Source organism: Mya arenaria, chromosome 8, assembly GCF_026914265.1.
Source record: "Mya arenaria isolate MELC-2E11 chromosome 8, ASM2691426v1".
Classification (NCBI taxonomy): Eukaryota; Metazoa; Mollusca; class Bivalvia; order Myida; family Myidae; genus Mya; species Mya arenaria.
Window position 1 is genome coordinate 25,978,599 of NC_069129.1, and position 22,464 is coordinate 26,001,062.

At 34.1% G+C, this 22,464-nt stretch overlaps 2 protein-coding genes across 5 annotated transcripts in view; one reads left to right on the forward strand and one right to left on the reverse strand.

Annotated features, from left to right (window-relative positions):
- Nucleotides 1–22,464, reverse strand: part of LOC128242163 (rotatin-like) — a 37,228-nt gene that overhangs the window by 4,121 nt on the left and 10,643 nt on the right. The window contains exons 12-21 of one of the 4 annotated variants that reach the window (XM_052959230.1): nucleotides 21,810–22,022; nucleotides 21,153–21,265; nucleotides 19,153–19,173; nucleotides 16,210–16,336; nucleotides 15,707–15,832; nucleotides 14,719–14,835; nucleotides 14,108–14,247; nucleotides 12,465–12,636; nucleotides 7,035–7,154; nucleotides 6,754–6,812 (exon numbers count right to left, since the gene is read on the reverse strand). In XM_052959230.1, the coding sequence (XP_052815190.1) occupies nucleotides 7,146–7,154; nucleotides 12,465–12,636; nucleotides 14,108–14,247; nucleotides 14,719–14,835; nucleotides 15,707–15,832; nucleotides 16,210–16,336; nucleotides 19,153–19,173; nucleotides 21,153–21,265; nucleotides 21,810–22,022 (1,038 nt within the window). In that variant the 3' untranslated portion in view covers nucleotides 6,754–6,812; nucleotides 7,035–7,145. Of the gene's footprint in view, nucleotides 1–6,753; nucleotides 6,813–7,034; nucleotides 7,155–12,464; nucleotides 13,593–14,107; nucleotides 14,248–14,718; nucleotides 14,836–15,706; nucleotides 15,833–16,209; nucleotides 16,337–19,152; nucleotides 19,174–21,152; nucleotides 21,266–21,809; nucleotides 22,023–22,464 lie in introns of those variants that run through there. The other 3 variants (XM_052959228.1, XM_052959232.1, XM_052959229.1) reach the window with 3 other exon arrangements.
- Nucleotides 1,947–11,612, forward strand: LOC128242165 (uncharacterized). The gene is made up of 2 exons (XM_052959234.1): nucleotides 1,947–2,609; nucleotides 9,556–11,612. Exons 1-2 carry the CDS (start codon nucleotides 2,272–2,274, stop codon nucleotides 10,967–10,969), a joined length of 1,752 nt encoding a protein of 583 aa, XP_052815194.1. The 5' UTR covers nucleotides 1,947–2,271; the 3' UTR covers nucleotides 10,970–11,612.

The window sequence follows — 22,464 nt, forward strand, 5'->3', positions numbered from 1 at the left end:
AAAACAATTATGCAGATGTGCTTTTTATTAATTTAAGGCCAATTTAGTTCAGCCACATTTTCAATCCCAAAATGTACATGTTTGTCATACCGTAAGTAAATTATTTTTTGAAATTTATTTCTAAAAAAATTGACCCCAGAACCATTTCTGTGTGAAACAGTTGGGAGGGGTCGACATTAACTATATCTGGCAAGGATTCCAAACAGGCTCCTACATATCAATAAATGTGTCCCTTCTTGAAATCAAAGACACTGTCACTGTTACTGAAGACAAAGAAACTCAAGTTCATCTCTTATGATGCCCATTGTTATTGAGAATAATTTAACATTTCAGTATCCATTATCAATACAATTGACAAAAATATTGACTTAAAAAAACTTTTACCCACCAAATAGGCAATCATTTGACTAATTGTTTTAATCAATTTGTACTCGGATATCCTTCTTACAGTAGTAGCATACTAATGACATTGACGAGCTATTAAAAAAAACTTGCACTCTCTGATTTCGTCAATTTATTGATCAAGTTTTCAATATTGCTCTCTCAGATAAATACTTTTGAAAATGCCCTATGTTGTCAATAATAAAATCCAAATCATGGATTGGATGCTTTAAAGAGACTCACTCATGTTTTGGTACCAAATTATTTTCCCTGGCAATGCATCTGAAAACACTATTTTACTCTTTAATACTCACATTGTATAAAAACAAGAGCTGTCACAGAGACAGCGCGCTCGACTATTCCGCCGCTTTTCAGTGTAAGGATTGAAAAGTTTTGGCGAAACATGCATGAATCACTGTTAGATTAGATTTCAATGCAAAACATGATGTGCTGAGATATCAACATTAATGTGGTTACATTTTATAAAAATTAAATCTAATAAATAAAGGGCCATTATTTGCAAAATACAGTTATCTCACTGTGTTATTCAATTAGGTTGGGTGGTTGAATACCATTGTATAAAGTCTCAATGCAAAACATCACGTAGTTGCTGAGATAATATCCTGTGTGTGCTAACATGAAAGACCTTAACCAGAATTTCTAAGTCGCATAATAAAGGGGCAAAAAATTATATAACATGAAAGATATAGTTATCTTACTTGATTAAAGAAGAAGGTTAAATGGTTGGGAGCCTGTGTGTAAAGTTTCAATGCAATACATGATGTATTCACTGAGGTTTTGACTAAAATGTGGTTACATGCAAAACCTTAACCAGAATTTCTATGTTGAATAAAAAAGGGGCCAATATTTGAATTTAATGCAAAGTAGAGTTATCTAACTTGGTAAATTAAGTAGGCTGGATGGTTGAGTACCATTGTATAAAGTCTCAATGCAATACCTCAAGTAGTTGCTGAGATATTAACCTATTAACCTATGTGTGCATGCTTGCAAAACCTTAACCAAGGTGTGAGGCCGACGCAGACCCTTGAGTGAGTATATATAGTATAGCTCTCCATATTCTTTGAATAGTCGAGCGAAAAATACACTAAAAATATTACTTTTACATTTACAGTATTTTTGTCAGTTTTATTATTTTTGGAAGAGTGCTTTTCTACCTCAAGTAAGTTACTTAAATCAAGAAAGAAAATTATCCACTAAATCACAGAGGTTGCATGAAAGCTTGAGTATTTGTTTTCAAGTTCATTATTGTATTATATTTAGAGAAAACCTTAAAAATAATTGTTAAAATATATAATTTCGAGATCTTTGACTTAAATAAAATTAAATTGAAAACATGAATCATTTTGATCATTCATGCATTAGAGGACATTAGAGCTGTAAGCATTCGATGTATAAATCTCCGTCATACCCTAATACTTAAATCTAGAATGCATTCCTACACTTTAAATTTGTTTCAAGGATATCAATTTACAAGGTATAATAGCCGAATGCAGTAATTTACTGTGCTACAGATAAAATACTGCTTTTTTTAAAAGCAAAATATGAGACACCTTATTATTATGACAATAATATTGAACTTTTTCTTCTTCTGCTTTAGATTTGCATTGCTATATCAATTGATCAAAATAAATCACATTTAATCAATATCTTTTGGTTTATATAAGACCGATTTCATATCACGCTTAGTTTCTTTTTCCACTAGTGTATCATTAAACTTCCTTGTTGAGAAATGATCACGCAAAGCACTATGGGATATGTATACAGTAGTCAAGGGAATAACGAGGCTTGAGATTATGATTGACATGAATATTTAAATCTTGTTGGAAATTGTGACATATTGCACGGAATACTTAAACTTTTTGGTTTAAAATGGCTTCAAAGCACACAAAGTCCTTCAAAGACTCAATGTCAATGGCATCTGATTTGATCCATGACTTTGTCTGCTCTCCGTGTCATGAGGACAAGCTTAATACTGAGGCCAAGTATTTCTGTGGGGACTGCTCAAAGTACTTTTGTGACAAATGCCTGACATTTCACTCCAAACTCTTCAAACAGCATGTTGTGTTGGGCCGTAAGGATGTGGACAAGTGGGTGGGGCAGGGTGACGCCCTCATTTCATGTGACTTTCACCCTGGTAAGGTCATTGAACTTCTGTGTGAGGACCATGCTGAGATGTGCTGCCACCTCTGTGTGTCCTTGAATCACAGGTTAGTGATAATATTATGACTTATTTGACTGGATCTGTTTTATTGACAGATTGAAGATTTCTTAGGATGAATAATTTAATCACTCAATGTTGACTACTCTCATGATTTGAGAGGATACAAGAGCTATATAAACTGATCAACAACTAATTTTCAGTAAGGGGGAAAGGCCTAAAACTATCCATTATGTCAGAGAAAGAACATACCGAGGCACGCAGTGCGAAGGTTTTTCTCAACTGACATAATGGACAGTTTGAGGTGTTTCACTTAATTAAAACAAGTAAACACAGAGGTCAAAATCATGAATTTCATGGCGCTATTGTTAACCTATTGGACACTGTTATTTACCATTTGAAAAGATACTAATCATGCAAATCTCTTAGGCAAAGCAAAATAATTTTGCGCTCATTTACGTGTACATGTATATAAATTGTAAATAATCATTTTTAGAATACAACCTATATTAACAGCTAATGAAATTTCAGATAGGCAATCATTAAGTACTAGGCTTATGACATAGGCTTAATCATTAAGAATTTCAACTTTTGCGGGTGTTTAAAGATCAGCTTACTGCCACTTATCCGAAACACAATCCCAGTGTCAGATTTTGCGTTGACAGTGTCAATCAATGAGGTTGTAATCTAAGTCAGTAACATGACCTGAATTAAAATCCTATGATTAAGAAGGGCTCGTTCGCAACGCTCTATATGGCTATTCTTAATCATTAAGATTTAATTCATCTAACTTTTACTTAAAATTCAACTTCTATGGACATAAAACAAGTGCAGACTGTGTTTTCGCTAAAGCGTCGCAAAACGATACCTAAAGTTTCGCAAAACGATACTAAAAGCACCGCAAAGCGATGCGGTATTGGCCAAAAAAACAAAGCTTTAACGAAGCTTTCGATTTGTTAAAAGGGCAGCTTTTTGGACATAAAAGCGCAGCTCTTCGCAAAAGCTGTGTTTTTTGTTCGCAATAGCTGTGTTTTTTGATTGAAAAAGCGCAGCTTTTGCGAAGCTTCTTCCTTTTTTTGCCACAAAAAGTGCAGATTTTGCGAAGCTTTCTGCAGTATAGGCCAAAAAGCACAGCTATTCGCAAAAGCTGCGCTTTTTCAGGCCAATACCGCACAAAGCTTTGCTATTTCAAGCAAAAAGCGCAGCTTTTGCAAATAGCTGCGCTTTTTGAGCCAATACAGCAGAAAGCTTTGCAAAAGCTGCGCTTTTTTGGCCAATACTGCAGAAAGCTTCGCAAAATCAACTTTTTGTGGCAAAAAAACGCAGCTCTTCTCAATAGCTACTTTCTTTTCCTCCAACCCTCTAATACTATAGGGGATAAAAAGCCTCAGACTGGTGTAACAAAAAACTTTTAATAAAATATATATCATATTTACATCAATGCCAAGTTTATCACTAGTTCCCACATGATATGAATAAATATCCCATTATGACCTTTTGTTGCTGTTAGTATTAAAATGTGAAATTGTTGAATATCAATTTTTTTTCACTGATACTATAGTCTCTATTAAACCACATGAAAGCATATTCTAAATGTTTGAAATCAATATTTATACTTAATATTGTTTATTTTTGTTTCGATCTTCTAATTATTTACACCATTAGTTGGTGTAGAGGCATACCTTTCAGTATGATACCTAAATTGTAAACTATTTTTTTTAAACTGTCAACTACATAGTAAATTGACTTTTTCCATACTCTGCCTTATGTTGCCTTTTTGTTAAATTTAGAGATTCCTAACAGCTCTGTTTATTACACAGTGTGAACTACCAGATTGTTAATTAATACTTTACATAATTTATCAATCCAATTTCCAATATCTGGTAGGCCATCAGGCAGATGGCAGTTTTATTACCCCTTGGAAAACAACACTGATTCTTTTCAGATGTACATTTAATGGAAAAACATTCTGCAAATTTTGATAGATATTCTGTTAAGCCAAGGGTAAAAACAAGAAATCAATGAGTTTTAAAACTATATCTTATAAATTTCATTGTATTTTTATGAGCTGGATATCATTTTGAAATACAAGTCCAACATGTTAAAGAAAATAGTCACTGAGGTTATTAAGTAATTAACATGACGCGGCCTGTCAGTCAAACTAGCCGGACTATACCCGACCGACCAATTAGCGTCCAGATAAGGCGGGGCTTATCAGTTGCCCGTTGCTATCCGCCATGACCTCCGACAATCTGCACTTACCAACAGTAGTGTAACTACCCTGTTTTCTATATATTAAACACAAAACAGTTTTTTTTTAATAACTAAGAGATAGTAAAGACAAGGAAATTTATAATACTAACATGTTCCCTTATTGCTGCTCAATGCAAATTATGCATTTTTAATGTGAACGTACATGTGATATTATACGTATCTTCTTCGTTAGTCATAAAACATGAAATATAATATGAGTATTAGCGTATAATATTGACAACATCTCGCGATTTATTTATTTTTTTGAAATTTTTCTCCTTGTGCGTGAAGTTTTAAATCTGAAGGATATATATAAATTTGCTTTTAAATGTGTTTGTACAAACTGTTCATATAGCTAAAGGTCACAAAATGTATATAAGTATAGATAAGACAAAATCATCTTCGTAAATGATGCAAATCAATGTATATACATGTACATTTATAATGACTATGATCACTTCTAACTCCTTCATGTATGTTTCTTTTAAGAACAGTTTCGCATTTCATTTAATACGGATATTAATTCATTGAGAGAAATATTACAGTAGTTATATCAATAATAATAATTCACTAAACTTGTATAAAAGATGTTTTTTTTAATTGAGAAAGGAAGAAAAACAGCAAGATCCATTTGATCTAGGCAATGGTCATTTTTTTGTTGACTTTCGAAAGGAAAATAATACATGTTTTGTTTCCCTAAATTTTATCTTAACATTACTACTGAAAAAAATTCCGATGTTTTTTAGAAATTAAATTATTTCTGCCTGAATCAAGCATTGAATTTAACAAATTATAATGATTAACTGATTTAATGTTATACTTGATTTTAATGCTATGTTTTACCATGTTCCATGCATTTTTTTATCTGATTTTAAATAATTTAACGATCATTCTGTATATTTATTGTCTGCTTCTGTGTTCATGTCGGAGGGCCCTTACTGAAGGGTCACGTGACACTGTAGGCGTAGCCCTATCGTAATCAGCGTGGTGTCAATTGATAAACAACTAAAATAAGTATAAGATCAGAATATTATAAGAACTCACCAGTATTGCATGTCATCTTTTACAAAACATCAAATGATTGGATTGTCATTCCAAATCATAGTCCATATTCATTTGATCTTATGATAGTTATATCATAAATTTAATATCATTAATTTATCCCTTAAATTATCAATGGTTGTTATTTGTGTAAATTCAATAATTCCTTTAAAAACATCCAACCCTTCCTGCTGAAATCCCAACAAAATGGCCGCCCCTATTTCAAATTTGGTTCTGAGATTCTGATTGGTTGTTGTACAAATATGGCTTATCATGGGAATGGATTATGAACAAAGCATTAAGATCTATGATGATAACTTGTTTAGAAATTAAAGTAATATGAATTCTGTGAATATTCAGTTGAATGCAATTAATAACTGTTTATTTTGTAAGTGTATTATTTTGCATAATATTATAAAATTATGATTTATTGCATTGATTTATTAAAAGTATCCTTTTTTATCTTATTTTGAATCATTAATTGATAATTCATTTGTTCATCCAGTCATTTAAAAGTAACTATAACGGTACGGTATTGTACGAATAGGAAGAACAAGACTCAATAAATGTAGAGATGTAATCTGGAAATATATAATTCATAATATACACGTGAGTAACAACATATAAAGATATAAAACACTGTTAAATAGCATGTTCAATATATCAATAATCGCTATTATAACTATCATAGGCTAGCAGCCAAATATTGTCTATAAACAATATTTCGAGACATATATACATATAATTGAATGCACAAGCAAAGCACAAGCAAAGCATACATTATAAACGACAAACAGATAAACAAACGAGATTGTGTCACATACAATGACATACACGATTATGGCAAATACCAACATTTAGACATATACAGAAATATGACAATGACACATGAAACTTACCAATATGTGGTACTGAAAACCCTCACATCTCACGCTTCCGGTGCTGGTTAAGTTATGTTCTAAAAGGTAAGTGAACAGAATGTTTAGTGTACAGAATATAAAAGTAGTGAACCTATTGAAGGTTAGGTTAAGACAGGAGGTTTGTATACTGCTTTTCGGACAACACTTTATCCCGGACAAACATGATAAAAACAGAATAACTAAATGGCGTTTAACAAACGATTCCAGTGAGTTCACTACGAGAATACAATCAATTGCAAGATTAAACCAAGAATGCATACCTGCAAAACCTTATGCAAAAGCGAACAACTCTGTAGAAACAGGTTTCTAACAACGCAGTGTTTTCGCTCCAAAACTTCGTGACTGACTGAATCAAACCATGCCTGAACCAATCACAATCGCTGTAACATATATGTCGACCAATGAAATTGTCTCCTCGAAAACATGCCAAGCCGATACATTCGGAACTCCTCGGCCATTTTTTCAAAAACAACCTCGGATGTATGCCGGTACATCTGTTGAAGTAGTCCGTATTTTTTTTAATAAAATCATTAATTAAATGTAGTGTTTAAGAGTTGTATTCATTGCTCTCAGTTTAAATTGATTGCCAGTGAAGTGTATTATTGCAAACATAATTACGATTCCCAAGAGTTAAGTCATAAATTTTAACTACTAAATAAGATTACTACGCGATCTATTTGCAGCGGACTTAAACGTACCACTTTTTAAGTGTGTAAACCGTCCATATACATCCGAGGTTGTTTTTGAAAAAATGGCCGAGGAGTTCCGAATGAAGCCGATAATCAAGAAACCAAGGTGTTCCGCATGAAATGAAGACAAAACGGCGATATACAGTTATCGGTCCGGTCACATAACTAATTAAGTAAATTAATTAATCAATTTATTAATTATTTATTAATTTATTTATTCATTCCTTCATTCAACTATTTATTCAAATTTTCATTCATTCATTCATTATTCATTCATTCATTCATTCATTCATTCATTCATTCATTCATTCATTCTTTCATTCATTCATTCATTCATTCATTCATTCATTCATTCATTTATTATTCATTCATTCAATCACTAATCAATCAACCAACCAATGAATCAATCCACCAGTTAATCAATCAATACACATTTATTTATCATTCATTCATCATTCATTCATTTGTGCAATCAATCAATCAATCAATCAATCAATCAATCAATCAATCAATCAATCAATCAATCATTCATTCATTCATCCATGTATTATTTTATTTTTGGATTCAACCCTTTTTTCCATATTTCATTCATTCATCAAGAGATATACTTCATTCAATCAGGAATAGAATGTATGAATTTGATGAATGACTGAATATTTTTTTATGATATTGTAGATTTACACATGGATAAACTAAAACAATTAAATTACTGCTGATAAAAGAAATTCTTAACATGAACATGAATTATTATAATTGGGATGAAATGCAGAATTTTTAAAAGAAAAAATTGTTCAGCTAAGAAAAAGCACTTATTATTTATATAATACACTTAAAATGCAAAAAAAGTGCACCTACAAAGCAAAAAAATAAATAAATAAGCTTCAGTTTTTCTTTTAAAGCTTCGTCTTTGGTTGAAAAGACAAAGCTTTTGTTTAAGAAATATATGGCTTAAACAAAAAGACGAAGCTATTTTTCAAAAGACGAAGGTTTAGAGAAGCTTTTTTTACTAAAAGTGAACCTTTCATGAAAAAAACGCAGCTTTTGAAAAAAAAAACGAAGAAAAAGCACAGCTTTTGCGAAGCTTTTGAAAAAAACGCAGCTTTTGAAAAAAAGCCCAGCTTTAGAGAAGAAATAGCTTCGCTTAAGCTGCGCTTTTTATGAAGCTTCGTTTTTATTTGGCACGGGAACCCTTTAAATTCAAGATTTTTTGTTTTTCTGTTTATACAACTAAAAAACATTTTCCTTTGCCCTAACGGCTGCAAAAACCTCAGTCACATCTTCAATGGGCATTGAGTTGTTAAAAGCTAAAAATCGGGTTTTTATTAAAATCAAATTTATTTATTAAACCTAAGTAACAAAAGGGTTTTAAAGTATTTTTTTTCTTCAAATAAGTGCATACCGTAACTTTACACAAATAAACAAACTATTTTTGATTATTCGAATACTGATTTTGTCATTCAAATACCAAATGTTTGAACGAATATTTGTTTGCATCCCTATAATGTTGTGAAAATGGCTCATGTAGCAAAAGTGTAACAATTGTTTACATAAGTAAATAACTACAATTTTGACATCTTTTTGATGTTATAAAACAGCAAAGTCAATTGACACAGACGAAATAGCCCTCAAGGATGTCCCCTAGTATTTGGGGATGGTATGACAGACACTGTTTGTGTATTAAAAATTCATATTTATTTACTGACTAAGCCGTTTTGGACTGAAATTTACAAAAAGACGATTTTTTTAAACCAATTTTTTATTCCTTTTCTTTTACTTAATTCCATCCGGCAAAGTCCAAATCGATCCAGACCAGCAAATTGTTGGTTTTAGAAGCCCTGTAAAGAATCACCTCTGCTCAATTGACATTCTGTATGCACTTAGATTATGTACATAAACTTCATCCAAAGCTGAAATGTTGATTAACTTTTATCAGTAGGTGAAATATAACAACTAAACGTTATTAAATACAAATGTAGCTTCAAAATATATAGCTATATAGGAAACTGTGTTACATATAAATAACACATACAACTATTTTAGATTCTATAGATGTTTAATCCAGTCACTAATTCACCATTCTTACATCCTACAGGATGTGCAGAACCATCAGCTTGATCTCAGACCTGGCTAAGGATGTATACAAGATGGCCGATTTCAAGCAGCTTCCCTCCAAGGTTGCTAAGATAACAACAAGTTTGAACCAGGTTAGAGAGGTCAGAAAGAAGAATCAAGACTCATTAAAGACTTCTGGCAAGTTCATGCTGACAAAGATCAAGGACTTAAGGAAGTCACTGAACCAGCTGCTAGATAAGCTGGAGAAGAGGACAGTGAAACAGATGGACAGCGTCCTGGCTGACCTGGATGTCACACTACAGAAGGATATTGACTCCTGCACACTCATACATGACCAGCTCAATGCCTTGATGGACACCATCCAATCCCAGGGCAAGGACGATGAGTTAAGCTCCTACATTGGCTTCAGGAAGTCTGAAGAGAAGATGGCAGAAGCCAACAGCCTGCTCCAGGAGATGTCCACAAAACCTGAATTGACCGCCACTTTCAAGCTTGATACCAGAGTTACACAACTGCTGTCTGATATGCATTCATTAGGCAAGCTCCAGGGTAATCAGGAAACACTGACAGGCCATCAAATGTCTGACATGAAGTCTTCTGAGCAGATCAGGCCATTGCATGATATATCAAGGGTTTACACAGTTAAAAACAAATCAAGCTTCTATGTGAACATCAAGCAAGATACATTTACCTGTGATATATTGGGTATTACAGAACTTCCATCAGGAGAGATTATTCTTGTAGATAACAGAAATAGCAGAGTGAAAGTATTGAACAGGGAGTATAAGGTAATAGCCCACTGTGATGTCCCTCAACAGCCCTGGGACATCTGTCATGTGACTGGTAATCAGGTGGCTGTAGCAGTAGACTGTGATGATTGTGTCAGGCATGAGGTCCACTTTCTCACTGTGTCAGCTGGCACCATCAAGCTGACCAGGGGGTTCTCAGTTTATCATGACTGCATGTCCATCATGCACCATGGGAACCAGCTGTATGTGGGCTCCAAATATGCCCTGTACCTCTACACCACAGATGGCGATCTAGTCAAGAAAATGTATGAAGTCACATCAAGAGGGTGGACATTGGCTCACTTTGCTATAAACCAAGATGGCAAGAGGATATACATCTGTGACTTTTACAATAACAAAATCATTACAATTGACAACAATGGCAGTATTCTAGCCACACTGCAGGATCCAGACATTGTAGTGCCATATGGTGTACATGTGAGTGAGGGTGGACAGGTGTTTGTGTGTTCATACTACTCCAACACAGTGGTGCAGGTTGAAAAGGAAGGCAGGAAGAAGCTGGCCACACTGGTCAGGAGGGGAGAGGGCATCAACTCTCAAAGGTCAGTTTGGTACAGCACCCACACTGGCAGACTGATTGTGGGTGGAAATCAAAATGACATTGTGGTGATGGAACTCCAGTAGAGAGACAGTCAGAAAGTCAACAATAGTTGGAAATAGTTGATGAAGTGATGGAAGGAAAACATTGAGAGAGACAAAACTCAGATGCAAACCAGTAATATTACATATTGTAACTGTAACTACTTGAATGTGTTAATCATATTTTAACTATGTGTAATTTGATTCATAATAATCTGTATGCTAATCTAGATTTTACTTATTAGACTTTCAAAATATATTGATAAACCAGAAAAAAAAACCAGAAATAGTGTAAATTTAACAAGTATGTGTGTTTGTTTATATTTGATAATTAATATCTGTATTTGTTAAAACTTTTTTAAATTTACTTCTGTATCATGCAAAACCTCATGAAATGATTCAATATTATCAAAAATCAAACAGCACAATTAGTATCACCAAAAACAAATATTCTTATTTAGTATCATCAAAAACAAGTTATGTTAGTTGATGTATATATTATTATCATTTAAATTTCATAACTGTTGAAATACAGTACATTGTAAGAACTTTTTTAATTTACATCTATATATTGCACTATATATCTCATGAAATGATTTTAATATTATCAAAAACAAATAAAGTGATTAACGGTAGTATCACCAAAAGAAATATCCTGATCTAGTATCCTAATAAACAAATTGTGTTGGTTGCTGGTTATTAATTTCTTTACTGTTATACAACACAAGTATTTAATATTTTATACAATAATAGAATTGGTTTTAAAATGTTACATGTATATTATCAGTTTTAGTGACCCTTGAAAATTACATTGACCCAGAATTAGGCCACACTGTTTATTGTCATATTTATCGTCAATTCCATTTCTCTACACCTGTCTTGGTATAGTGATCTGATTATGATACTCTCACAAGCAATAGTTCAAGAGATTGGCAGTGTCTTTTTTACCATTTTGGGAAGAGGCTCAAAGCTTTTTTCATTGAAAAAATGCGCAATTTTGACTATATTTAGGAATGCCAGTTAATTGCTTTAAAGTTGGACATAATAAGATTGTTTTCTTTGAGAATACATCAACTTTTCCATAAAAAAACATACAGGGGAACATAAACTTATGATTTTAACATTTTGGGAAAAGTATATGTTTTAACTTTGGAAATGTGGCAGAAATTATTGGTCAGAATTCTTTTCACTTGCTTGGTTGTTTCTGGTTTCAGGCAAGGTATTCACTATACCAAGTAAACCTTACATCTACATGAGTCTATACTGAAACAAACTAGAGCTATCACAGAATTGATGAATGCCCCCAAAGACAGGGCAAGGTTGGAACATGATGACACAAATGCAACTCAATTATTGCCCGAGCATATACCAAACTAAAGACTGAATGAAAGTCTACTATTTTATAAGAAAATGTTTGTTTCATGTCTATATTTTGAACAGTTTTTTTCAACCGATGATAACAGTGATCACACCAGTGGTTTGACATTATATCACCCACCTCCACCCCCTCCCTCAAAAACAGACCAACAGAAACTCTTACCTGAAACACAGACCGGCCTAAATCATTGTCTACCGATCGTGGTGTATCCACCACTATCAGAAGATTTGCAAGGTCTGTAACATTCAGCTCCGAAAATATGGGTAACCAACGCACACCGCCTTCCTCGTTGGAAAGGTACCAGGATAAGCGTTTCAGGGCCTCTGATCGTACCCTGTATGCGGATAATGAAATCAGTTTAATATATTTTTGCTATTTTATTCCACAATACTTTCTTGTTAGTTTAGTTTCATACTTCTTTATATTTAACCTTTGAGAAACAACTAATTACAATATTATACGTTTCACTCTCTTTGGCATAATGTTATGGCCTGGTGGTGTGTAAGCTCAATTATACTCGCACTTGGGCCTTGCCCATTTACTAAAATTGAAATGATTTAGATATTCAATAAAAAAAATCAGCAATGTTTTGGAACTTTTTTAAATTGGGAATTGTGGCTATGTAGCTATTAACCCCAGAATTCGTCCCAGAACTTACCTTAAATGACTGGGTATAAGACGATATGGGGTATTAGACGCAGGCAAAAAAAAAATCCGTGATAATCTAAGAAAAAACTTTGGATAGGCACTGAAAAGTACTTGGTGTGACAATTTGTTTCTGGATGGCACTGAAAAGTACCTTTTATGACTATTTGTATGATTTTTTTTTGACAGTATATTATAAATGATAACCTGTCGAGAATGAAAAGTGAAGTTATGCAAAAACCTTATTTGTACGGGTTTGTTCTCAAAATGTCAACACCTACAGAAAAGAATAAAGAACGTGGAAAAGTGCAAAAAACAAGACAATTATCGCATCAGTTTGTAGTATTGGTATGTTAAACAGGTCTAAAGGCAGTGCAAATATTTCACACCTTATCGTACACCTTACAAAAAATATTTTGACAGTACCCAACTTTGCTTTTTTATATGCATGTTTAATTATTGTTTTATTCAAAATAATATTGAATAATTTTAATAATTTTAATCGTTTAATATCTTTTTTTTAAATTATAAACGTCTTATTATTTACCTTATCCCGATCTTCAACTGCCGTTTTAACCCATATACACTAAGTCATTATGACGTGAGTAACATCCCTTTTAACATAAATCTAAACAAACCTTCGACCTGAAATCAACATCAGAAAAAAAGTTCAAAAGTTTGTTACTGGTTATTAGACGCAGGCATGTTTTTACATTGAAATCTTAGGGAAAAAAGTGTGTCATATACCCATTCATTTACGGTATTTCTCATTAAAGGTCACCATGACCTCAAATCAATGGGGGTCGTCTTTTGACCCCGTCAAATTTGCATATCACATTTGCTGACTCTGGAACACGACATTCAATGGATATTGATCATAAACAAACGTGTGACAGACAAGGAACAAAATCATTCCTTTGTGCCTGCTATGCTCACCAGGCGACACAAAAGCAGACGAGCTGCAACTATTGTGCGATTCTTGACTCACCACAATTTTAGACTCATTAAGGTGCAACTCGAAAATTTAAAGCAATATTAGAGATTCAGAAAAGTATCAAGCCAACTGAGCTATTAGCCAAGATGATGAACACTCACTGACCTGTAAAACACACCACTACAACATTAACCCCCTTTGCGTCTGAATACATCCCCGAACTTACTTTAGGTCTGTAGACAGCATACAACGCAGAGTTCCCCGGAGTTTCTCCCCTCGAGTGATCTCACTTGGGGAAGTGGAGGGTTTGGTTTCGAGCATGGCTAGAATTCTGGTTCCCAGCACTGTGTTAACACTTGCATAGGACTGAAAATATGTGCAAATTTCAGGCTTTCAATAAACCAGCAGCTAAGAAGTTTTTTTCTCTCACTAACATGTGAATGATCAAAAGAACATTTATTTCTTATTTTTGTATTCTTTATGCATTTTCTTTTTTAATGCTTTGACCGAAATATCATGCTATTTTTAGCTTTCTCTTATTTTCACTTCAATGAAAATATCAATTTTTATTTGATTCATTGATTTCTGTGATTTGATTCATTGATTTCTGTGATCACATGGTGGAATATTTGATCTTACACCCAAATTCAACAACTATTTATTTATTTATTCATTAAAAACAACAATCAAGAGTTTTTATTTGTCAAGAAAAGAAATACAATTACTTGTTACTTGTTACTTTTATTTATGCATACTAATAAAAACCAATGATGTCTTGTTTGAAGTTCAGTTATAAACTTGAAACATGTTACAAAATAAAATCCATACGCATCATACCTGCAAAATCGGAAGTGCCCTGGCAAGTTCTTTCAACATTAACTGCCATAAGGCTGGGCTCATCAGTAACTGACTCTTTAACAAATGAGTCACTAGCTCACTGGCTGCATTGGCCACCTTGGATACAAAAAAACAAACAAGAAAGATTATTCAGTTTCACAGCTTTAATAAACATAGTGCCATGGCTGGGCTCATCAGTAACTGACTCTAAAGAAGTAAGTCACCAACCCGCTTGCTGTGATGATTCTCAGGGATAAAACAACGAGTTAGATGGACACTTGGACACTAAAACGGCCAAGATCTTTATTGAAATGACCCCCTGGCTCTTAACTCACTGGCTGCCCAAGATCATTCTGTATAATAGGAATCTGCTAGCTCTTCCAGTAAATCATGACACCACCATAACCTATCTTAACATCTGCGTCTGCATTAACATGGTCAACAACAACTAGTCATGTCACTACAGTAGCTGATGGGTCATGGATTAGGGTGCTGCACCCTGTCCTTTGTCAGTGGCAAGATTCTGCCCTCATGGAGACCTGACTTTATAGAATTAAATGCTCAAGACTGTCAAATATTTCTTTTGAATTGTCTAAAATGTATAATTATGTTGTAAATAAATACACACTTTACATACATGTCTGTTGAAACCTAATATTACTGCAATGAGACACGTTTCTGACATTTTCTGCCAAATTCATAATGTTTAAGTCTTTCAGAGCCCGATTCAATGTGCCGTTTTTACCCTTAGCACCCGCTTCTTTTTTTGCAGCACCCAGTCCTTTTTAAATCCTGGCTAAAACCCTACTATTGTATTTTAAATTTGTATGTTTTTTTTAAGAAAATAATTTGAGAGTTTGACATAGTTTTGATAACATTATCAGTTTTGTCACAAAAAAAACCACCTTGACAATGACTCCAAAAAGTTCCTGGTATTCCAATGAAACTTGGTACAAATGCTGCCTGTGACAAAACCCTACTACTGTACCTTTGTATCCTTATCAGCGAGTCCAAAGACAACGATCTCATACAAGATGTCGGCATCGATGATGAATCTGACCTTCTCACAGCTTGTTGAGCCAGGTTCGCTGGCTTTTAGCACACTGAGGTTCGTCTGAAAATGTAAAATATATCACCATTGTTTTTCCATCCAACATTACGCTCATGTGTTAATGGTAAGCCCCTAATCATAAAAAACGTCTTTTAAAAACAAATTTGGACATCGCAATGTGCTTTAAGTTTAAACTCTGAAAAAGGTCAGAAACCATATGTCAAAAAAGGGCTGTTTTTCAAGGAAATCCATCCATCATTACGCTAGCTTGTTGAAACATCATGCCCTATGTTTAAGAAACAAAAGAAACATCAGCGTCAACATATAACTATTGAAATTTTGCATGAAGTTATTCTTTAAAATTAATATCATAAACAAACTTGTCAATTTCTGTATCAACAAGTCAATCCATGAAACAGTAACCAATATTGATTCCTTACCTTAACACATTGTAGTACAGCAGTAAATACGCCCAGTCGCAGCTTTCCTATTGGATGGGCAAGAAGCTGTAACAGCAACTTCTTGTAACGGGCCTTGTGATCTTCATAGTGCTGAGAACGACTACCACTGTAAAATTTATGCAGTGAATACTATATTAGGCCTGCATTATTTTAAATAATATATTTTAAAACAAGGGAGTCAAATGTCACAAATATGCCAGTTCTGGTTTTAAGACGCCAAGCTTAAAGTGTTTGTAGTTGAGTCAAATTTGAGATAAGTGGTTTAACGTTAAGACAAATTCAGAGAGTATACACTGTAAATTTAGTTTTTGCCATTTCAAGGGTCATAACTCTGGAATGACTGAGGCATAAGGGCTGGTTATCAATATTATTATGAAAGGATTCTGAATACTTGATCAGACAATACTCTCGAGTGACTTAATGATATGGCTGGTTATAAAAAAGTCAGATATATTATGTTAATTCACAATCTGATTATTTCCGTGATGATTAGATTCAGGCTTCAAAAGTTATGGAGGGAATAACAACAATTTTAGGAAATTTCTACATATAAAGAGCCTTAACACTTGAGTGCCTGAAGCAACTGGCTGGTTATCAAACTTGTCCGAAGCATAATGCCCATACACATTCTGACTATATTTGGTGATGATTGGACAAAGGTTATAAGTTATTGATCAGACAAGACAGCTTTGAGGTATAATCTATAAATAAAGGGCGATAATTCTCGAGTGACTCAAGCAATATGGTTGGTAATAAATGTAGTCCAAGATCCAATGCAAAAAACACATACTGACCAAATTTGGGGATGATTGGACAAGGGCTTCTAATGTTATTGAGCAGACAACAAACTGGCATGTTTTTTTTTTAAATTGATTCTTGAAGATTTGAAAAGAATCCCCTTATACACATCTCACCAATTTTTATTTTTGTTACTTTGAGTAAAATACAAAAACAAAAACATTACACTTTCCTTACATTGGTTTTGATTTCATAATCAAACATATGATCAATCTGAGCCGTGAAGCCAGAAGAAATATATATTAAGAAACAATGAGCTCATAACAAGTGATTAATTTATCTGAAATTGTCTGTTTATAGATCTTTATTTTTGTAAAACCTCAACCTTCAGTATGCTTAAAAAAACTATGTTCAGATGCAATTCATTCAATTCAAAAATGGATAAACAAAAAAGTCGATAAGAATTAAAAGCCATTGGCTGAAGGCCAGAAGCTGGAAAAATCTCTCCCAGTAAGAACAGTACTATATGCCCGACCAGCTAAAACTAAACAGTTTGGCCATCAGATAAGAAATGCACACATATCTTTCACACACAAAAAGAGCTTTCACTGAGAGTGAGGAAGACCACCATATGCCACCCGGACTTAAGAATGGTAAAACAGTATAGTTTGGAAAAAAATCATCATATAACATGTGCTGTGTGCAATTTTTGGTTATCAGCTCAGGACATGAAAAGCACAACTCTTATAAAGTCCAAGACAAGCCAATTCATCAAGATTCCTAGAAGCTGAGTTTCATTCTTAGAAAGTATTTTCACTAACAGTACTATACTGTAGGAAAAAATCTTTCCTACATACAAAATGGCTCATGAATACAAAACTGCTTCTAGATACGAAATCGCTCCTTGTGTTCTTAATTTAAGACATAACTAATTTATTCTTAGCTTCATAAAAACTTATAGCTTATATTATCCCTCTTGAGTCTGTTTTCTATGTAGAAATTTATGCTTGTGTCCATTTTGACAGACCATGAAAAAGAGTCCCTGGTGGGGTTGAACCCACAACCACTGAGGTGAGAGAGAGTCAACTCAACCACTAGACAACTCCAACTCTGGTGGGACCTGAACCCATAACCACTCAGGTGACAGGTGGACACCGTAACCACTAGACCACTCACACCCTGGTGGGGCTCAAACCATAACCTCTCAGGTGAGAGGGGCGCACCTTAATCACTAGACCACTCCCACCCTGATGGGTCTCGAACCCACAACCACTCTGGTGATAGGCAGGCACTTGAACCACTAGACAACTCCAATCCTGGTGAGGCTTGAACCCACAACCACTCAGGTGACAGGCAGACACCTTTACCACTAGACAACTCCAACCCTGGCGAGGCTGGAACCCACAACCTCTCAGGTGACAGGCAGACACCTTTACCACTAGACAACTCCAACCCTATAGCCATTACCTCTCAGGTGACAGGCAGACTCCTTAACCACTAGACAACCCCAACCCTGGCGAGGCTGGAACCCACAACCACTCAGGTGACAGGCAGACACCTTAACCACTAGACAACCCCAACCCTGGCGAGTCTTGAACCCACAACCACTCAGGTGACAGGCGGACACCTTAACCACTAGACAACTCCAACCCTGGCGAGTCTTGAACCCACAACCTCTCAGGTGACAGGCGGACACCTTAACCACTAGACAACTCCAACCCTGGCGAGTCTTGAACCCATAACCTCTCAGGTGACAGGCGGACACCTTAACCACTAGACAACTCCAACCCTGGCGAGGCTTGAACCCATTACCTCTCAGGTGAGAGGGGGACACCTTAATCACTAGACCACTCCCACCCTGATGGAGCTTGAACCCACAACCACTCCACTTTCACACTTACGTTCTTGATGTAACTGGTCCTATTTAACTACAGCTAATTTAAACATAACATTTTTACAAACACAAACTATTTTCCATTCTACCATAAACACAACATTTGATCAGCATTACATTCTGTACATTAATATTACATACAAGTACACCAGTACTAAGAGATAGAACACTTCAGAAAGTTTTATAACTTGACCAATAAAAGTAACAACCATTCCGTCACATGTAAAACACATGAAACTATACCCTTTGAAATAGGTATTAGTCAGAGAGCTATGTTAAAATACAAATACCTGACATCAGCATTCTCATGTCTTTAAAAAAACAAAAACAATTTCAATGTAAAAAAAGAAAAGAAAAGTATATTTCAGTGACTGTTTTGACCAAAATAGTGAATTACCAATGCATACTTTTAAAGCTGCACTCTCACAGATATACCATCTTTACAACTTTTTTAATTTTTGTCTTGGTGATGCCAATGATATAAGATTTCTGACAAAAAATCAGATTGTAGATTTTCATATTTCCGTTCGAAAATTAATGTTTTATGGCTTAAACCGTTCCTAACAGTTAAAGAAAAATGCATAAAACATCACTTTTTTAACTTAAATATAAAAATCTGTGATCTGATTTTGTGCCAACAGTCTTATATAACTTGTTTCCATGGGTTTTCACAAAAATTGGCTCCAAGACAAAAAAAAAAGTTGTCAAAACATTCAATCTGTGAGAGTGCAACTTTAAAGGGACTGGACACCAGATGAAACAATTGTAAGGAAATATAAAATTGTCAAATATTTACATAAAAATGATTTGTTGTGTTAAACGCATTGAATCTTACTTACTGATGTATCACATCACTTATGACACATGTATCTTTAGCAGTTTTTGTGTATTTTTCCCGTTCAAAATTTACTTGGTTTGTCTACCACATAAAAATACCATTGAAATTTAAAAATAGCAATTTTCTTTTGATCATGTAACTTAATGTATTATCGGCCTCCTACTAGCATGTGTGGTGACATGAACAAGGCTCATTTGAGGAAACACTACATTTGCCAATTTTGGGACCATCAGAGGTCTTGTCCCTTTAAATGCTCCTTTACAATAATGAAACATGACGCCAATGTGGCAAAGCCGCATTAAAGCCGATTTTTTTTATTTGACAATGCAATTTTGAAACCTAGGATTTGAGCTAGTGACCTAGTATTTCCAACCAAAAAGACCCATATTTAAACTTATCGCAGATATCGTTCATACAAATAGCCTGATCAACAGAAACTATCCCCTTTGTGTGTGGAAAAATGAACATTTTATAAATACATCAGCTTTTCCAATAAGATCTGTCCCAGAGATCTAGTTTTTGACCCTAGATGACACACTTTATCATCTAAGACTTCTTTTACACAATTTGTTTTAAAGTTAATTAAAATTTAAATTTTTGAAAAATATGGGTAGATATGAAATTCATGATTGGGATGTTTGTTTATAAAATAGCAGTTTAATTTAGTGTTGATTGAAATTGATAGGTTTGGTAAGCATAGAATTTTTCTATGACATCAGGAAAATATTTCCTAAGATTTGACCTAGATACCTAGTTTTGATCTGAGGTGACCCATTTTCACAAATGTTTAAGACAACATGTAGACAAATGTCCTGAACAAATTTAATAAAGATTTGACAGAAATTAATAAATTTTTATGACCGTGGAATTCTTTTTCCTAACATTTGACCTTGTGACCTAGAATTTGACCAGGGATAACCCACAAAAAAGAACTTTCAAGATATTATGCAGACAAATATTCTGACCAAGTTTCATAAAGATTTGACAAAAATTGTTGAATTTGTGCATGGAAAGATTTTCTTAAGATTTGACCTAGTGACCTAGAATTTGACCTGGGATGACCGATATAAAAAAATGAGCAAGATATTATGCAGACAAATATTCTGACCAAGTTTCATCAAGATATGAAAAAAAATGTTGAATTTTTGTCGTGGAAATATTTTTCCTAAGATTTGACCTAGTGATCTATATTTTGACCAGGGTTGACCCATATTAAGAAATATGCAAAATATAATGCATACCAGCATTCTGACCATGTTTCATCCAGATTTGATAAAAATTGTTGAATTTATTACCGTGAAATATTTCTTCTAAAGATTTACCCTTGTGACCTAGTTTCTGACCAAATCTGGCTAAAATGATACACAAGAGAGAATCATTTTTCTTTTTGTCTAATTCAAAACAAAAAAAGAATTTGCAAACACAAAACCTGTGAAGGAAACATGTACTCACATATCGGAGCACAGTCTAACTGTTTCTGTGATGTAATTCATGTGACGGTGGTACGGTAGGCTGTCAAAGGCTCCCTCACACAGGGAAAGTGTCTCCTTTGATAGTCGAGATGCCTGGAAAAAAAGAGAGAATATGGCTTACTTCACTCTGGAAAGGTCGAGGCCTGACAAATATTATCAACATATGTCAGTATCCACAAATTCCCAAATACCCAACTATTTACATTACGTTCTTAACTCCTCACAATTAGGATTTGTAAGTGAAAAATGTGTCAAGTGGTAATGACCTTCATAAATATGCTCAGTCTAACTATAGTTTTGCCAACATTCTCTCAGCAATCAAACCAAGATCCCTGGTTAAACTTTCTATGTAGCTGTATTCAGAGCTATAAAATTAAATTGGCCTTACTTAAACTGATGTTTCTCTTCAAGTATAAATAGGATTAATATCATAAGGGACTGCCAGATATTTTAAGGTCACCTTTTATGGGTACTATAGTTTACTTTGTAATGCAACAGTAGGTGCTTAACCTGAAAACCTTAAAAGCCATGGGGTTTCACCTACAGCTTTAACTTAAATGCAATGGTGTCACCACACAAGGGTGGCAATTATCCGGATGCTCCACCTTAAGATGCAATGATATAATAATGTACGAACCTCTTCATGCGCCAGATTCATAAACTTGCAAGTCCTCTGCAACGATTGGCAAATGGTTGCCGTAGCAACATACACAGAGTACCTTCCGTCGTCAAGGTACTGTAGGTAACCTAGCAACTGAAGCTGAAGGTCAGGAAGTGTGTTGCTAAGGGCTTCATCATATACAAGTGTGTTCATGATGGAAAGGAGATTTTCTGATATAACCCCTCGACACTGAAAAGGAAAACACAAGTAATGCAGATCTGCTTGATATTTGAAGGGTCTAAATTTCGAAATATATCACATATTGATCAGGGTTCAAATTTAAACATTAAGAAACATTAATCAACTGTGGTAGATGTATTCTGATCACTTAATAATAGAAAAAGAGAATACTGGCATTGTGAATAAAAATAAAACTTGCCAACATTTGCTTGAAAAAAATAACATGAAATTTACATTTACAAAATTTAAAGCATAAAAATGACTTCTTTTTTTGTTATCTTTTAACTGTACATTTAGTACCCTTACAGAACTAAAAACAACAGGCTCAAAAACGAGTCTTTGATATATGACATAGACATTGCTCAACCAAATGCAATGCAATTTTTATGTTTTCTTTATATTTTCAGTTTTATTTCAATTTTTTCAAATAATCACAAACCTTCTCAACCTG

What these genes read in the sequence shown, in the direction of transcription:
- LOC128242165 (XM_052959234.1), top strand. Translation starts at nt 2,272, where the DNA reads ATGGCTTCAAAGCACACAAAGTCCTTCAAAGACTCAATGTCAATGGCA. An exon ending in TGTGTGTCCTTGAATCACAG is followed by an intron (nt 2,610 to 9,555) that starts GTTAGTGATAAT and finishes TACATCCTACAG; the next exon opens with GATGTGCAGAACCATCAGCT.